The 18,908-nt window shown below is 43.0% G+C and overlaps 1 protein-coding gene across 1 annotated transcript in view; it reads left to right on the top strand.

Moving 5' to 3' along the window:
* Window positions 1–18,908, top strand: part of GALNT17 (polypeptide N-acetylgalactosaminyltransferase 17) — a 442,868-nt gene that overhangs the window by 225,543 nt on the left and 198,417 nt on the right. The window contains exon 5 of the mRNA XM_004439509.3: window positions 552–749. Within this exon, the coding sequence (XP_004439566.1) occupies window positions 552–749 (198 nt within the window). The remainder of the gene's footprint in view (window positions 1–551; window positions 750–18,908) is intronic.

The following is an 18,908-nucleotide window of genomic DNA, read 5'->3' as shown; positions in this document are numbered from 1 at the left end:
AATAGTCGCACACACAAAGAAGCTGGTGAAATGCTTATTAAAGCCAGGCCATCAAGGGCAGAAGTGACCTATTTTGGGAAAGGGAATTCAACTCCAGCAGCAAAAACAAGAGGCATCGGCCAGTGCCCTGAGGGGAACTTAAAACACTGTACAAAACTGTAGTGCCAGGCAAATCTGAGGGCGTCTGGACGGCCTTGCTTGGCTTACACTGTCGCTGTAAGCGAGAGGCCTGGCACTTTCTAGGGGAGAGGACCTCACGTTCTGATTTCTCCCTCCAGACCTCTCATGCGAGATCTCAGCGCTGTGGTGATCCCACATGGGTGAGGGCGTGAGCTGCGTTGCACAGCACTTCACAGTGTGCGCTTGAAGCTGCATGATCCACCTGGGGTGGGTGACTTGGCAGCCTCAAGTTTCCATCTGAGTTCCAGCTTGCCCAAGGCCTACCCTCTACTACGTTGCTGCTGTTCCTTCTCTGAGGTCTTGGGGTCTGTGCAGTTGAGTTGTGGGTGTGCCTCGGGGAGAGATTTTATTTCCATTTCTCTGTGTTTCAGGGCCGAGCCCGTTCTATCCCGAATCCAGGAGAACCGGAAGCGTGTGATCCTCCCGTCCATCGACAACATCAAACAGGACACCTTCGAGGTGCAGCGGTACGAGAACTCGGCCCACGGGTACAGCTGGGAGCTGTGGTGCATGTACATCAGCCCCCCGAAAGACTGGTGGGACGCCGGAGACCCTTCTCTCCCCATCAGGTCTGTGGCAAGCAAGCTCTGGCAGCCGTTGAGTCCCAGATCCCAGGGGACAGAGGAGCCCCAAGGGAGGGAAGCCAGGAGCGATTGCCTGGGGATGGACCAGTGGTGTGCAAACAGCTGCTTTAGGAATTTAGGGTGTCTTACCATCTTGGTTTTCTTGCTAAGGAAGGACACTGCACTTGGCTCCTTTGAGTCAGGTTTTCAAGTGCAGCTTATGAAAGAGTGCAGTTGGTAGGGATGCTCACACTTTTTTATTCTTCCTCGGATCTGATGAGCTGTGTTCAGTATGAAGCTTGAAAGGTATTAATTCCTGGGGCTCTTTCATACTTGCGACCTTTATTCTCATAGTGTTTCCCACCCTTTTTCATGGTACAGGAACACATAGAAAAGACAATCTTTGTGTGGCATCTGGGGTAACCGAGGGCCTTTGGGCAGCTCCGTGTGGCTCTTGCCCCAGGTCCCACCCAGCTGCCCTGGAGACAAGGAGATCAATATCTCCTGGCATCCAGTTGGGAATCTCATGTATAAAGGATGTGGAGTAAAGTAGGTGGATTTTGATGTCGTATTTGTTTCCTATGGCTGCTGTCACAAATTCCTACAGACGTAATGGCTTAAAGCAACATACGTTTATTCTCTTACATCCTCAAGGTCAGAAGTCTGAAATGAGGCTTACAGAGCTAAACTCAAGGTGTCCACAGGGCAGGGTCCTTCTGGAGGCTCAAGGGGAGAGTGCATGTCCTTGCCTTTCCTGGCTTCTAGAGGCTGTCCTCATTCCTTAGCTCATGGCGACATCACATCTCTCTTTCTCAGGTGCTTCCTTCACCACATGGACTTCTTCTTTCTCTGACTTTCTTGCCTCCTTCGTATAAGGGCCCTTGTGATGACACTTGGGTCCACATGAATAATCCAAGATAATCCCGTCATCTCAAGATCCTATAGTTAATCACATCTGTAAAGTCCTCCTTCCCATATAAGGTAACATTCACAGGTTCCAGAGATTAGGATGTGGATATCTCTTTTTTTTGGTGGGGGCGGGGAGGACATCATCAGCCCACCTCAAATGCTCTGATTTTCAACCAAGGTGATACTCAAGTATAGTTCAGTACTTTCTGTGAATTCTACTTGAGGGCCAAACTGATTCTTAAAATCTTCGTGGTTCTGTCTTAAGTTAGAAGAGGCAGCAGAGACATTCTTACCTTGGCCTGGTTTTAAGGGAGTGTTTGTTGGTATAAAGGGGGGTAGCAAAAAGAAATTGTGCAATAGGAGTAAGAATTTTTCCCTGGTAGCCATCAAGTTCTTTTTCAGTTTACACATTTTTGATAAACAAGAGTAAGATTTTGAGACATACGGTCTCCCTTGACCCATGTTCTCTTATTTGCCTGCTCAAATGGAAAGAACTGCAGAATTGCATTAGAGTGGAGCCACCCACGGGAAAATGTACACAACAGGGAAGGTAATCTTTTGGGCCAACAACTTCCTGAGCTGGAGATGTCTCGTGGCTCAGCTCCCATCCCAGCCTAGAAGTTCAGCATCTCCATGCAATGCTGCAGGGCCACACTCTTGGCTTTCTGCAAATAATAATGTAGACTCATCACTAGAGTGCTGTCTGAGAACCACATCATAACCTTGGGATATGTAAAATTTAATAGGTAAGCTACCACCTCACATCCATGAGGATGGCTACCATAAAAAATAAAATAAAATAAATAACAAGTGTTGGCGAGGGTGTGGAGAAATTGGAATCCTTGAGCATTGCTGGTGGGAATGTAAAATGGTGCAGCTGCTGTGGAACACAGTATGACAGTTCCTCAAAAAATTAAAAATGAAATTACTGTATGATCCAACAATTCAGCTTCTGGGTATATACCCAAAAAAGTTGAAAACAGGGTCTCAAAGAGATGTTTGTACACTCATGTTTGTAGCAGCATTATTCCCAATAGCCAAAAGGTGGAAGTAACCCAAGTGTACATAAACAGATGAATGGATAAACAAAATGTGGTATATCCATACAATAGAATGTTATTCAGCCTTAAAAAGGAAGGAAATTCTGACACATGTTACAACATGGATGAACCTTGAGAACATTGTGCTAAATGGAATAAACCAGTCTTAAAAAGATAAATACTATATGATTCCACTTATATGAGGTACCAAGAATAGCCAAATTCATGGAGACAGATAGTAGAATGGTGGTTGCCAGGGCCTGAGGAGAAGGGAGGAATGGAGAATTGTTATTTAATGTGCATAGAGTTTCAGTTTTGCAAGATGAAAAGAGTTCTGGAAATTGGTTGCATAATAATGTGAATGTTCTTAACACTACTGAACTGTGCACATAAAAATGGTTAAGATAGTAAATTTTATGTGGTGTGTATTTTACCACGATTAAAAAAAAATTAATGAGGAGTACTTTTTTGGTTTGTTTTTTTTGTGAGGAAGATCAGCCCTGAGCTAACATCCATGCTAATCCTCCTCTTTTTGCTGAGGAAGACCGGCTCTGAACTAACATCTATTGCCAATCCTCCTCCTTTTTTTTCCCCCAAAGCCCCAGTAGATAGTTGTATGTCATAGTTGCACATCCTTCTAGTTGCTGTATGTGGGACGCGGCCTCAGCATGGCTGGAGAAGCGGTGCGTCGGTGTGCGCCCAGGATCCGAACCCGGGCTGCCAGTAGCGGAGTGCGTGCACTTAACCGCTAAGACGCGGGACCGGCCCTAATGGGGAGTACTTAAAGACCCCTTGGCCTTCAGATCTTGAAGGGACGAAGTTTAAACAATGGACTGAACAACAGTGAGTTTCATATTGTTTGGCCAAACAGTGCTTCCTCCTGACACACTGGGAGGCTGACCTCCAGCCAGACAGATAAGGGAATGAGGGTGTGACAGTGGTGTTAGCAACAGAGGAAAAGAAATGGAATCAGTGCAGTCCTTTGGGACACCCGGAAAACATGGCTATCCCATTTAAGGCACTAAGCAAAAATTTAGCTTGTATTTTATGAGTTACAGTAACATTAACAGATGATTAATATGTACTTTAAAAAGACCCAAGAAAATAGAGTCGTGATCATGAGTCATTAATATTACATGCATCTGTGATGTACAAAATAGAATCAAATACCAACGGTCTCTTTTTAATGTATCGTAACTTATGAAATGCTTAATTTTAATAGTTGATGGAGATATTTAATTGTAGGAAGGAATTTTTATGGCCCTTCTGATGTTATTAAGAAGATACAATTTGGTTTCTTAAACGTTAGGAGATAGCGGTTTCCCCTCTCCCCTGTGATCCTAATATTTTACTAGTAATGATTTTGTTCTGATAAAGGATAGGATGAGAACTTTTTCACAGTCTAAATGACATTAGATTGGAGGAGTCTTTGGATACTGAGTCTTCCCAGTAGGCAACATAATCTAGAAGATTTTGCTTTAAGGAAATTTGTAGCCTTTCTGTTTTACTTCTTTCCCCCTTTCTTCCTGTGTGTTTTTTCCTCCTGCCTGGTAAACAGCTATTTCCCAAGGTTTTCTGTTTGTTCTCTGCTCTTCTTTGTCTACACCAGCGTTTTAGGTGAAGAGAGTGGGCAGGTGCCCTTAAAGAGAGCAGGGGATGGGGACTGAAGAACATATGCCCCACCCAAGGAGGCAGCTGCTACCAGCCCCACGTGGTGGTGCTGGGCTGGGGGTCGTGCACGTGGCTGGTGTTGTCAGGTGCTCAGACTTTTAAGAAAAGACACAAATCCAGATAATTTCATGAAATTGTCTGACTTAGAAATGTTGGCAATAAATCCCTCTTCTTCAAAACTAAGAGGGCCAAACACCGTTTCTAGACTGCACTTGACCACCTGGGCCCCCAGAATTTAGTCTTTGCTCTGTACTTGCTCCCTTGGAGACCTCTGTCATTCCCAGGACAGCCTTAGTCCATGCTTCTCATGCTGGGAGCTCCATGCACCTGTGGTATGTAGCATTATTGTGGGGCTGAGGGATTTGGGGATAGTATCACTCAAAGCCATAGGAGAAGCATGACTGGACTTCCTGGAGCTTGAGTTAAGCCATGAGAGATACCCTTCCCACCTTCATTGTGTCACAGCCCACTGCCACTGAGATTCGTCAGTGAAAGACTTTGAGAAGCACTGACCCAACTCTTGCCTCTGTGCAGAGAAGGCTCTCAAATCTATGTGTTAAGCCCTGATTTTTCTCCAAAGTGTCATCATCTCCATTGTCACATCAACAACCTTTCATTAGACCAGTGGAGTTTAAACTTTTTTGAGTCAAAGATCTCTTCGATAATCTAATGAAAGCCATAGATCATATCACCCCTGAAGATGTATAAGCAGACAGAACTTTGCATATAATTTTATGAAGTTTATGGGTGCCTTGAAGCCAACCTCCTAATGATCTATAGGCCTTATATTAAGAACCACTGCTAGATACTTCCGCTTGGCTCTCCCAGTTGGAGAGCCTTTCTTTACCATTCTTTATGGTCCACTAGTCTGTATGTTTTGTGAAGCCAGAACTGTGGCTGTTTCAGTTGTATCCCTAGTCCCTAATGAGTACCTGGCACTTGGTTGATATGCTGAAAATATCTATTGATTGAATGAATGAGTGACATCTCAGGCTCAGAAGACAGATCAGGGCTAGTGATTAGAAAGAGGATGAGATCGTCCAGAGGTACATTAGAGAAGGAGAAGGGAAACCCCGATATTTTTAGGTTGAAATATAAAGGGGACTGACAAGTCATGAATGGTCAGAGAGGCTTGAGGACAACCAGATCCATGGAGTCATGGAGCTTCAATAATAGGAAGGCCAAAAGCACCATCTGATTTAAGGGATCAGCTCATCTTAACCTTAGTGAAACCATTTTCAGGGAGTATTGGGGTCTGAAGCTGGATGGCAATGGGAGGAGGAATGAATGGAACATGAAGAAGTGGGGAAAGTGAGTGCAGGTTACATTTCTGAGATGTTTGGGGGAGACTCAGAGAAGGACAGGGGCAGAGACTGTGGAGGAGGCTACACGATCAAGTGACGTGTTTTTTAGAACTGGAGAGACTGAACACAAACCTCTAGCACACTCAACACATAGGACCCACCATTTGCATTTATAAAACCCCACTTGTTTTGGTTTCCTCCTGTGGCATTTACCTTGTTCAGAGCAGTGAGTCCTTCCCTTGCCCCTGGATGAAAACTCCAGCAGACCCCATGATGTTTCTTATCACTCTGGGGTAATGAATGTCCTGGAGTCATTTTAAGTCATTAATCAGCCTCAATCCATTATTGAAATTGTCTAGTCTCATGTAATAATAAAGACTTGAACTTAATTGAAATTGAGATCCCCTCCTGTCCCTTAGCTGTGGCCTGCTGCTCGCTGACCCTTTGCAGTGGGAGAGGGGCTGGAGTCCATATTTTTTCTCTCCCTCACTCATCTTTTCCTCAGGAGGTGCAGTGTCTGACCCCACGTGGGTCCAAGCATGGGGAGGAGGAGAGAAAGGGGGATGGGAGGGTTCTTGTTTGATTGGCACTGTCTTAGGATGGCTTTGTGCTCTCTGGGCCAGCAGGTGGGTAGAGCTGGTTCTTCCGAGAGCTCAGTGTGGGCTGTGGGGACTCAGACCCTCCATGCTACTTTCTCTTGTGAGCAGGGACTCTCTTTCAGCTGGCCCCTCCCACTGCTCCCTCCATTTCTGCCTTTATGTCCACCCCACACCCTTTTACTGCTAGGGTCTTCATGCTCCAGTAAGCCACTTGCTTTTTTCCCCAATTAATTAATTAGCTAATTAATTATTTTATACATATATTTAAAACATTTATTTTTTCCCAGCTTTATTGAGGTATGGTTGACAAATAAAAATTGTATATATTTGTGTACAACACACATAAACGTTGTGAAATGATTACCATGATCAAGCTAATTAACACATCCATTCTCACATAGTTACCTTTTTTTTTAATGGTGAGAACACAAGATCTACTCTCTTAGCAAATTTTACGTATACATTACATTATTATTAACCATAGTCACCATGCTGTGCATTAGCTCTCCAGGACTTCTTCTTCTAACTGCGAGTTTAGACCCTTTGACCAGCGTCTCCCCATTTCCCCTACCTCAGCCCCTGGAAACCACCATCCTTCTCTGTTTCTATGAGTTTGTCTTTTTTAGATCCAAATACAGTGAGATCATAGATCCAAATACAGTGAGATCACATAGTATTTGTCTTTCTATGTCTGACTTATTTCTCTTTAGCATAATATCCTCCAAGTCCATCCATGTTGTCATGATGGCAAGATTTCCTCCTTCTTTAAGGCTGAATAGTATTCCATTGTGTAGATATACCACATCTTTATTCATTCATCCATCGATGGACTTAGTTTCTATATCTTATGAGCCATCATCTTAAGCATCTCTTTTTTCTGTTTGTTTTGTTGATGATTTTTTTACTGTAGTAAAATACATATAACATAAATTTTACCATTTTAAAGTGTAGAATTCAGTGGCATTAAGTACATTCACAATGCTGTGCAACCATCACCACTATCTAGTTGCAGAATTTTTCCATCACCCCAAACAGAGCCCCTTTACCCATTAAGCAGTCATTCCCTATTTACCCCTCCCCCCAGTCCTCGACAGCTACCAGTCTGCTTTCTCTCTCTATGGATTTGCCTATTCTGGACAATTCATATAAATGGAATCATACGATATGTAGTTTTTTGTATCTGGTTTCTTTTACTTAGCATAAAGTTTACAAGGTTTATCCGTGTTGTTGGATGTATCAGTACTTCATTCCCTTTTATAGTGACCGCAGGTCAACATCCCTCCTGGGTTCCATATCTGGTTTCTGGGATTCACACACCTTTGTGCCATGTAGGAGGGAAGAGGCGACTTCCCACACATAGGGCTCCCTCTGCTCCACAGGCCACTTGCCCTTTGCTAAGATGAGTCAGGCACCAGTGAGGATGTTTCTCCACCACCAGGAGCACCGAACACCAGGCTTAGGGTTAGATGGTGGAACCCCTGCCCCCTGCCCCTGGGACTGGGATTCAGGCTTAGGGTTAGATGGTAGGATCCCCTGCTCCCCTTGGGGAAGGGGATTCAGGGTACAGCTTGCTCCAGGGACACTCTCCTGACACGTTCCTCTCCCAAACTCCACTTGTTCATCCTCATTAGTCAGCTGGGTTTTGGCTTTTTGCATGATCTCTTTGAATATAGCATCTATTGTCTGAACATCCTCAGCCCAAGTGAGGGCATGAACAGTCCTGTTTTAACACAGTACGTACAGCTGAGGGCATGGAGCAAGGAGAGAGGGAAGCTCTGAAGACATAGAAAGGAGGGAGGGGGCTGATTGAGAAGGAAGGACCCTGAAGAGGGAGGAGGGGGTGGGGTCAACAACATGAATGGTACAGTAGTTTGGTCTTGAAGAGCAGGAAGAGAGATCTCACGTTGTATGACCCACATTTTCCTCGTGAGTTAGGAGGAGAAATCACTGCTAAGAGTGAGAGCTAGGCCTTGTATACTGGGCTATGGAAAAGTGAGAAAGGTCTGGAATAATTGCCAAGAGGAATAGGAATGGGTGAAATAACCAAGAACACACAAAGTAATTGATAGCTGTTTTGAGGACCCAGAAATATAAACTCAATAAGTGTTCCATGAGGATTTCCTGATAAAAAACTATTATGAATTCAATTGTACTTTGATATAAACTTAAATTTTATTGTTCATCATCATGTACATATATGTGAAAAATAGTAGTAAGGACGAGGGGATATAATATATTTAGCCTGAAGGCACCTAGGTTGGGTACACCATGAATTCATGGAAACCTGGCTTAGCTCAGCATCCTTCAGAGGTCTGTAGCTCACAGTTTGGGAACCGCTGATCTTTACAGTTCTTTCCAGCTGTAAAATCCTGTGACTTGTACTACCACAGGATGCAAGGAGATGTCTACAGTGCCATCAGAGATGGGACGTTTTACAACACCTTGCTTTCAGGGCCCTGGCTCAAAGCTGAGTCAGGCATCTTCTGTGAGGTGCCAGTGTGCCTGCCTGCTCTGTGTTAGGTGACCCTGTAATTAGTGACATTACTCATTAGTGACTAATTCAAGCTGATGATTAACAATTAGCAATCTTTAACCCAACATATAATTTGATAATAAATTATAAGGTACAGGAGCTGTTGGAGCCTGTTAGACTCTTTTAGTTGAAAGAGCTGTCCTGGATATGTGTAGTTGCTGGGATCTCAAATTCTGTGCCCAAATGTATATAAAGGGAGGAAGTTATTTTTTTCCTCCCTAGAGGAATATGACTGGCTTACACAGGAGGAAAGCTTTAAGTGAAGAATCGAATTTTCTTAGACTTTGTAATAGCAATATCTTCCCTATGCATCAGCAAATGTATTTTAGGAACCAATCGTGTGCTCAGCCCTGTGGTAGGAACTTCCAGAAGGACAGTTTTGGTAAATTACATGATCCTCCTGAAGGGGTTCATGTGCTGGTTGGAGACACAGGGCCCAAGTGCACATAATCACACTGCAGCACAGGTAAGTGTGGGTTTATGGGAGGGAGGGAACTTTGTGAGTGGAGCAAATAGGAAAGCTCATAAAAACCACAATCAACACTGGAATTTTCTAAGTGCTTTACACAATACAAATCCATTTATACCTCACACTAGCCCTATGAGATAAGTATTATTGTTTTCCCCATTTTACATACTGGGCTACTGAGGTGCGAAGTCACACACCTAGTAAGAGGTGAAGCTGGGATTTGGATCTAGTCAGTGCAGTCTGTGCTCTTACCCACAATGCTGTCTCTCCTGGAAAAGGTGTGACTTGTTGGGCCTTGCAAGTGGAAGGGGATTTTCACTGGCAGAGTATGTGGAAGATGACACAATTAGAGGTATATTAGTGAAATTGAATGTGTCAGGATCCCCAAGACCAGCCTCAAGTTTGATGATTCACTAGAAGGACTCACAAAACTCAGAAAAGCTGTTATGCTCATTATGGTGAAAGGATATAGATTAAAATCAGCAAAGGGAAAAGATGCATAGGACAGAGTCCAGGGGAAAGCAGGCATGAGCTTCTAGTTGTCCTCTCCCAGTGGAGTTGCATGGACAGTGTGTCATTCTCCCCTCAATGATATGTAACAACATGTATGAAGTGCTGCCAACTAGGGAAGCTCGCCCAAGCCTTGGTGGCCAGGGTGTTTACTGAGCATCAGCCACATAGGCACGGAGCAACCCTGTGACTAACCTTGGCTCCTCATTCTCCAACCCCCTGCCCTCCAGATGTTAAACTAATACAGCATGGCCCAGGGACTCAGGTATGCAAAGACACTCCTATCAGGCAGGATATTCCAAGGGCTTAGAGCTTATCCTCCGGGAGCCTGTCAAGAGCCAGTTCTTTCTTTGGGATGTGCAGGGTTTGAGCAACCCAAGTCTACTGAACTAACCCTTTACTGCACAATGAGAATGGTGTGTTTCCAGTCTGGTGAGGGTACTGAAGGTGGGAAATGTACATTTAAGTAGAGGAAAGATAGAAGGCTGAGGAGATTGAAACAGGAGGTCTACTTTATGGAGAGCTCTAAAAACCAAACAGAGGAGCCCAGACTCCATCCACTGGTCCAATGAGGTAGATTGAAGATGAATAGAAAACTAACTGGGAGACACAGAAAGTAGAGTAGTGGTTGCCTAGGGCTGGGGGAGGGGAGGAGTGAGTGACTGCTAATGAGGACGGGGTTTTTTGGGGAAATGATGAAAATGTTCTAAAATTGATTTTGGTGATGATTGCACAGCTCTGTGAATATACTAAAACTATTGAATTGTATACTTTAAATAGATGAATTGAATTGAATGGAGTGTGAATTCTATCTTAGGAGCTGATGGCCATCAGCAGATGGCGGATGGCCAATCTTGGAACAAGATGAAGACAGTTGGGTATTAATTCTTCTGTGGCGCCCATTTCGTGGGAAGTGGCAGGGCAGCACAGAGTACACCAGGGGATCAAACTGGGGTCAAATCCCAGAGCAGCAGAATTTTCCATAGTAGAGTCACAGGCAGGGATTCAGAAACCATGTCGCATCCTGGGTAGAAGATGAGCATCGCATAGAGCCAGACTGACCAGTACTGTTGACAACCTGGGCTGTGCATATGATGCTGACCAATTGCAGCATGTTGTGGGTACGGACAGGTTGAAGACCTCAGTGGTTATACTTTCCTTTGGATCCAGGAAAGGAAAGTCAGAAAAGGAATCTAGCACAGGGGCCAAGTGAAGCCTGTCAAAATTCAGGAAGAGAAAAATCATAGTGGAAAAGCTATACATTCTCTACCTTCTTTTTCTGCCCTCAAAGTCTTCCAGTAACAGAGGAATGACCTGTTCAGTTTTGCCACCAATAGGGTCTGTGTCATTAGGCAGGTCACTCACCATCTGTGTAAATGAGCTTTTAATTTTCTTATCCATAAAACTTACCCAGCATTTAGAGGCATATTGTTCCAGTGGTAGAAAATTTCCATAACAAAGCTTTTGCTCCCTCAGATGAAAAGCACTAATTGTAAACTCCCTGAAGTTATGGCAAAAGGTGTTGTAGATAATCAAGTGTTTCAGTTAATAGAGTTCTATTATAGAAGCAAGACACAGGGCAATTTACAGTCAAAAATAAAAAATCTCCACAAATCAACTTGCTTTCTTCAGGGGACAATCCTGTTGTTAGAAGTGTTGGTTCAGTCAACACTGGTCATCTGCGGGGTTTCACATCACCCCAGAGGAAGCATCATTATAAAGTGGGATCAGGAATAGGGGTTGGCTCTGCACTGTTGCATTTGTTCACCTCCTTGCTTCATGGACGTTTATTGATTCCTGTGGTGTCTAAACGTTCGTTCTAAGCAGAATGGAGAATACTCTCCTTATGTTTCAGTCCTCTTCCAATTTATCTGCGTTTACACAGTTTTGAGACCCACAATGAGAACTCAGTGAATGAAAATGACTGCTGGAATAGCAACAAAGGAGAGTTTGCCTTTCTGTAAGACTGTCTAATGGAAGACATATCCATTTCTTCAAAATACTTGCTATTTGGTCAGACAGTTGGCTGAAAAGAATGCCTAGTAGCATCACTAGGACCTTAAAGGAGCATCATCCTCAACTCTGTCAATTCCTGGGAAAGCAGCAGGTATGGCCCACATGGTGACACAGGACATCACTGCCCAGTTGTCTGCTGTGCATAGCCGTCCACAGCACTGCTGCCTTCTCATGGTGCTCAGAGAATATCTGACTCCACAGCTGAGAGCAGGAGGTTCCCAGGTGACTTCAAGTGTTAGCAACATGATGGGATAGAAAGAACATTGCCCAGTTCCCAAAACTCATTTTCTAGGCCAGATTTGACCACTGGCTTTGAGCCTTAGTTGACTGCTCTGTAAAAAGATTTTGACGAGATGTGCTACAGACCCATTCTATGAGACTTGGACAAGCTACTTAACCTCTCTGTGCCTCAGCTTCTTCATCTGTAAATGGGGATAATAATAGTATCTATCTTACAGGGTTGTTGTGAAGATTAAATGAGATAACAGAGGTAAAATGCTTAGGGGGGCGGAGTCAAGATGGCGGCGTAGGCAGACTCTGAACTCACCTCCTCCCGTGGACACAACCAGTTTACAACTACTCGTGGTGAAATTACCCCTGAGACAGAACTGAAAACTGGATAAGAGGAACTCCTGCAACAACGGACAATCCTAACTGAGGTGGAAGAGGCAGAGACTCCCTTCTGGAGAGAAAAAACGCCGCCTTCAAAAGCCGCCAGCTTCACGGCCGCCGGGAGCAGCTCACAGGTACGCACCCTCCCTGGAGGCGCGGAGTCCTGAGCCAGGAGCGCCCCCGCTGTGGGCATTTTGTGGACCCAACACAATCGAGATGATTGGCATAATATCTGACTTTGCCTGCTGCTAAAGCATTGGGGAGCTCCCCCAGAAAACCCGGTTCACAAAGAAACTAAAACTGGCTCTTAAAGGGCCCGCGCACAAACTCACCCGTTCCAGAAAGCATCCTAAAATCACCAGAAAGAAAGGTGCACAGTGCTTTGGTGACAAGAGACTCACCTAATAGGCCCTGAGTGCATCTCAGTGAGGGGTGAGACCTCTCCAGGGACTGGGACATTGGCGGCGGCCATTGTTGTGGCCTGGTGTGGGTGTGCTGACACAGACGCCATTGGAGTTCTCCCTGAGGCCAGCTAGCCGAGGGTCTGCTCCACCCGCTAGAGCACCAATTTAATCCAGCTCAGCCAGGGCAGGCAGCCCACCCTAGAGACTGGCCCCACCCAACAACAAGCCCTCAGGCAACGTGCGGGCCTGCATAGATTGGTGACTGGATTCTCTGCAGCCTGGCAACTGAGCCGACTTGAGCGGGGCAGGGTGTGCACAAGGAGCCGGTGGAGAGTGTGGGGCGGTGGCGGAGTGTGTGGGGCTCCCGCCGTGGAGAGACTGGGTCCACTTGGGGAGGTCGGGGCGCTCATATGGGGCGTGACTGTGTTGACTGTGTGTGTGGACCTGTGGGCAACAGGGCTTGTCAGCTGCAGAAGACTTGTGCTTCTCAAAGACCCACATACGAGGTTTGCCCCACCTTCCAAAGCCTGAAACAATTGGGTGCTCCTGTGCCTGAGGCCAGCCCCACCCAGCTGCAATCCTCAGAGAGCTGACAAGAGACATAATAGGCTAGAGGCTTGCAGCAATTGTAAGGCCCTGAGCCTAACAACCTGCCACGCTGGGGGCCTACTCACTTAAAAGAAATACTGCAACACAAATGTGGTATTAGAACTTACAGCCAACTGTGCTGGGGTGCCCCACACCTGATAAAGAGACTGAAGGGCCCACAACAACTACAAGCAGCTGAGCATTACAACAGCTGGCCAGGAGCATAACTCAGCCTCCCTGGGCGCCTATAGGGAGAGCTAACAGGCCACAATAGAAGGACACACGTAGCCCACATAGGGGCCACCCCTGGAACATTGAGAACTGAGGGAAGCACACTGGAAGCTTCCTAAGGCATCACTTACATAAGGTCACCTATCCAAGAGCAGGAGACGTAGCTGACCTACCTAATACATAGACACAAGCACAGGGAAAGAGGCAAAATGAGGAGGCAAAAGAATACATTCCAAGTAAGGGAACAGGACAAAACACCAGAAAGGGAACTAAGTGAAACAGAAATGAGCAACCTACCCAACAGAGAGTTCAAAATAAGAGTGTTAAGGATGCTCACTGATCTGGGGAGAAGAATAGATGAACTCAGTGAGAATGTCAATAAAGAAATGGAAGATATAAAAAAGAACCAATCAGAAATGAAGAATACAATACTGGAAATGAAAAATTCATTAGAGGAACTCAAAAGCAGAGTAGAGGATACAGAAGAACGGATCTGTGAGCTGGAAGAAAGACTAGAAGAAATTACCCAAGGTGAACAGGTAAAAGAGAAAAGAATTAAAAAGAGTGAGGACAGTCTAAGGGACCTCTGGGATAACATCAAGCACACTAACATCCGTGTTATAGGTGTCCCGGAAGGAGAAGAGCGAGACAAGGGGTCAGAGAATCTATTTCAAGAAATAATAGATGAAAACTTCCCTAACCTAAGGAAGGAAACAGACATCCAGGTACAGGAAGCACAGAGAGCCCCAAACAAGATAAACCCAAAGAGGCCCACACCAAGACACATCATAATCAAAATGTCCAGAATTAAAGATAAAGAGAGAATCCTAAAAGCCGCAAGAGAATGTCAAGTTACATACAAAGGAAACCCCATAAGGCTATCAGCTGACTTCTCAGCAGAAACCTTACAGGCTAGAAGAGAATGGCACGATATATTTAAAGTGCTAAAAGGAAAAAACTTACAGCCAAGAATACTCTACTCAGCAAGGTTATCATTCAAAATGGAAGGAGAGATCAAAATTTTCCCAGATAAGCAAAACTTAAAGGAGTTTGTCACCAAGAAACCAGTGCTACAAGAAATGTTAAAGGGACTGATTTAAGGGGAAAAGAGAAGACCACAAATAGGAAAAATTATCTATTTCCATGATTAGAACGTAATGGATACAAATGCACAAAAAAGAGGTTAGATATGATATTAAAAACATAAAAGGAGGGAGGAGGGGAGTTAAAGAGTAGAGCTTTCAGACAGAGGTCAGACTAAAGTGACCATCAATTCTGTATAGAAGAAGTAAGGAACAAAGAAGGACTACTAAAACACTGAGAAAAAAAAAAAAGTTAAAAAATGGCAGTAAGTACATACTTATCAATAGCTACTTTAAACGTCAATGGACTAAATGCTCCAATTAAAAGGCATAGGGTGGCTGACTGGATAAAAAAACAAGACCCATATATATGCTGCATACAAGAGACACACTTCAGACCTAAAGACACTCACAAACTGAAAGTGAAGGGATGGAAAAAGATACTCCACGCAAATGGCAATGAAAAGAAAGCTGGGGTAGCAGTACTCATATCAGACAAAATAGACTTTAAAACAAAAACTGTAAAAAGAGACAAAGAAGGGCATTACATAATGATCAAGGGAACAATCCAACAAGAAGATGTAACACTTGTAAATATCTACGCACCCAATGTAGGTGCACCCAAATATATAAAGCAATTATTAACAGACATAAAAACAGAAATAGACAGTAACACAATAGTAGTAGGGGACTTTAACACTCCACTTACACCAACGGATAGATCATCCAAACAGAAGATCAATAAGGAAACATTGGCCTTAAATGACACACTAGAACAGATGGACCTGGTAGATATATACAGAGCATTCCATCCAAAAACCGAAGAATACACGTTCTTTTCAAATGCACATGGAACATTCTCCAGGATTGATCACATATTAGGCCACAAAACAAGTCTCCATAAGTTTAAGAAGATTGAAATAATACCAAGCATCTTTTCTGACCACAACGGTATGAAACAAGAAATCAACTATAGGAAGAAAATCAGAAAAGCCACAAATACATGGCGATTAAACAAAATGCTACTGAACAACGACTGGGTTAACGAAGAAATCAAAGAAGAAATCAAAAAATACCTGGAGACAAATGAAAATGAAAATACAACATGCCAGAATTTATGGGATACAGCAAAAGCGGTTCTAAGAGGGAAGTTTATAGCAATACAGGCCTATCTCAACAAACAAGAAAAATCTCAAATAAACAATCTAACAATGCACCTAAAGGAACTGGACAAAGAAGAACAAACAAAGCCCAAAATCAGTAGAAGAAGGGAAATAATAAAAATCAGAGCAGAAATAAATGAAATAGAGACCAAAAAAACAATACAAAAAATTAATAAAACCAAGAGCTGGTTCTTTGAAAAGATCAACAAAATTGACAAACCTTTAGCTAGACTCACCAAGAAAAAAAGAGAGAAGGCACAAATAAGTAAAATCAGAAATGAAAGAGGAGAGGTTACAACAGACACCTCAGAAATACAAAAGATTATAAGAGAATACTATGAAAAGCTATATGCCAACCAATTCGACAATCTGGAAGAAATGGATAAATTCTTAGAATCATACAACCTTCCAAAACTGGATCAAGAAGAAGTAGAGAATTTGAATAGACCAATCACCAGTAAGGAGATCGAAACAGTAATCAAAAACCTCCCCAAAAATAAAAGTCCAGGACCAGACGGCTTCCCTGGTGAATTCTACCAAACATTCAAAGAAGACTTAATACCTATCCTTCTCAAACTCTTCCAAAAAATTGAGGAAGGGGGGAAGCTCCCTAACTCATTCTACGAAGCCGACATTACCCTGATACCAAAACCAGACAAGGACAACACAAAAAAAGAAAATTACAGGCCAATATCACTGATGAACATCGATGCAAAAATCCTCAACAAAATACTAGCAAATCGCATACAACAATACGTTAAGAAGATTATACACCATGATCAAGTGGGATTTGTTCCAGGTATGCAGGGATGGTTTAACATTCGCAAATCAATCAACGTAATACACCACATTAATAAAATGAAGAACAAAAATCACATGATCATCTCAATAGATGCAGAGAAAGCATTTGACAAGATCCAGCATCCATTTATGATAAAAACTCTGAATAAAATGGGTATAGAAGGAAAGTACCTCAACATGATAAAGACCATATATGAGAAACCCACAGCTAATATCATCCTCAATGGTGAAAAACTGAAAGCTATCCCTCTAAGAACAGGAACCAGACAAGGATGCCCACTGTCACCACTCCTATTTAACATAGTATTGGAAGTCCTAGCCAGAGCAATCAGGCAAGAGAAAGAAATAAAAGGGATCCAAATTGGAAAGGAAGAAGTGAAACTGTCACTATTTGCAGATGGCATGATTTTATATATAGAAAACCCTAAAGAATCCACCAGAAAACTTTTAGAAGTAATAAATGAATATGGTAAAGTTGCAGGATACAAAATCAACATACAAAAATCAGTTGCATTTCTGTACACTAACAATGAAGTAGCAGAAAGAGAAATTAAGAATACCATCCCATTTACAATTGCAACAAAAAGAATAAAATACCTAGGAATAAACTTAACCAAAGAGGTGAAAGATCTTGTACACCGAAAACTATAAAACATTGCTGAAAGAAATTGAAGAAGACACAAAGAAATGGAAAGATATTCTGTGCTCTTGGATTGGAAGAATTAACATAGTTAAGATGTCCATACTTCCTAAAGCCATCTATAGATTCAGTGCAATCCCTATCAAATTTCCAACATTTTTCACAGAAATAGAACAAAGAATCCTAAAATTTATATGGAACAACAAAAGACCCCGAATAGCTAAAGGAATCCTGAGAAAAAAGAACAAAGCTGGAGGTATCACACTCCCTGATTTCAAAATATACTACAAAGCTATAGTAACCAAAACAGCATGGTACTGGCACAAAAACAGACACACAGATCAATGGAATAGAATCGAAAGCCCAGAAATAAACCCACACGTCTATGGACAGCTAATCTTTGACAAAAAAGCCAAGAACATACAATGGGGAAAAGAAAGTCTCTTCAACAAATGGTGTTGGGAAAACTGGATAGCCACATGCAAATAAATGAAAGTAGACCCTTACCTTACACCATGCACAAAAATTAACTCAAAATGGATTAAAGACTTGAATGTAAGACCTGAAACTGTGAAACTTCTAGAAGAAAACATAGGCAGTACACTCTTCAACATCAGTCTTAGCAACATCTTTTCAAACACCACATCTGACCGGGCAAGAGAAACAATAGAAAAAATAAACAAATGGGACTACATCAAACTAAAAAGCTTCTGCACAGCAAAGGAAACCATCAACAAAACGAAAAGACAACCTAACAATTGGGAGAAGATATTTGCAAACCATACATCTGATAAGGGCTTCATCTCCAAAATATATAAAGAACTCATGCATCTCAACAACAAAAAAACTAACAACCCAATTAAAAAGTGGGCAAAAGACCTGAACAGACATTTCTCCAAAGAAGATATACAGATGGCCAACAGACACATGAAAAGATGTTCAAAATCACTAACTATCAGGGAAATGCAAATCAAAACTACAATGAGATATCACCTCACGCCCGTCAGAATGGCTATAATTAACAAGACAGGAAACAACATGTGTTGGAGAGGATGTGGAGAGAAGGGAACTCTCATACACTGCTGGTGGGAATGCAAACTGGTCCAGCCACTATGGAAAACAGTATGGAGATTCCTCAAAAAATCAAGGATAGAACTACCATATGATCCAGCTATTCCACTGTTGGGTATTTATCCAAAGAACTTGAAAACACCAATTTGCAAAGGTACATGCACCCCTGTGTTCATTGCAGCGTTATTCACAATAGCCATGACTTGGAAGCAACCTAAGTGCCCATCAAGGGACGAATGGATAAAGAAGCTGTGGTATATATACACAATGGAATACTACTCAGCCATAAGAAACGATGAAATCCAGCCATTTGTGACAACATGGATGGACATTGAGGGTATAATGCAAAGTGAAATAAGTCAGAGGGAGAAGGTCAAATACCGTATGATTTCCTTCATTAAGTAGTAGATAATAACAACAATAAACAAACATATAGGGACAGAGATTGGATTGGTGGTTACCAGAGGGGAAGGGGGGAGGGAGGAGGGTGAAAGGGATAATTCGGTACATGTGTGTGGTGAT

The sequence above is a fragment of the Ceratotherium simum genome, chromosome 26 (genome assembly GCF_057802395.1).
Source record: "Ceratotherium simum simum isolate JZ-2026a chromosome 26, ASM5780239v1, whole genome shotgun sequence".
Taxonomy (NCBI): domain Eukaryota; kingdom Metazoa; phylum Chordata; class Mammalia; order Perissodactyla; family Rhinocerotidae; genus Ceratotherium; species Ceratotherium simum.
Note: the sequence above shows the minus strand (reverse complement) of the source record. Positions and strands in the feature narration are given on the sequence as shown.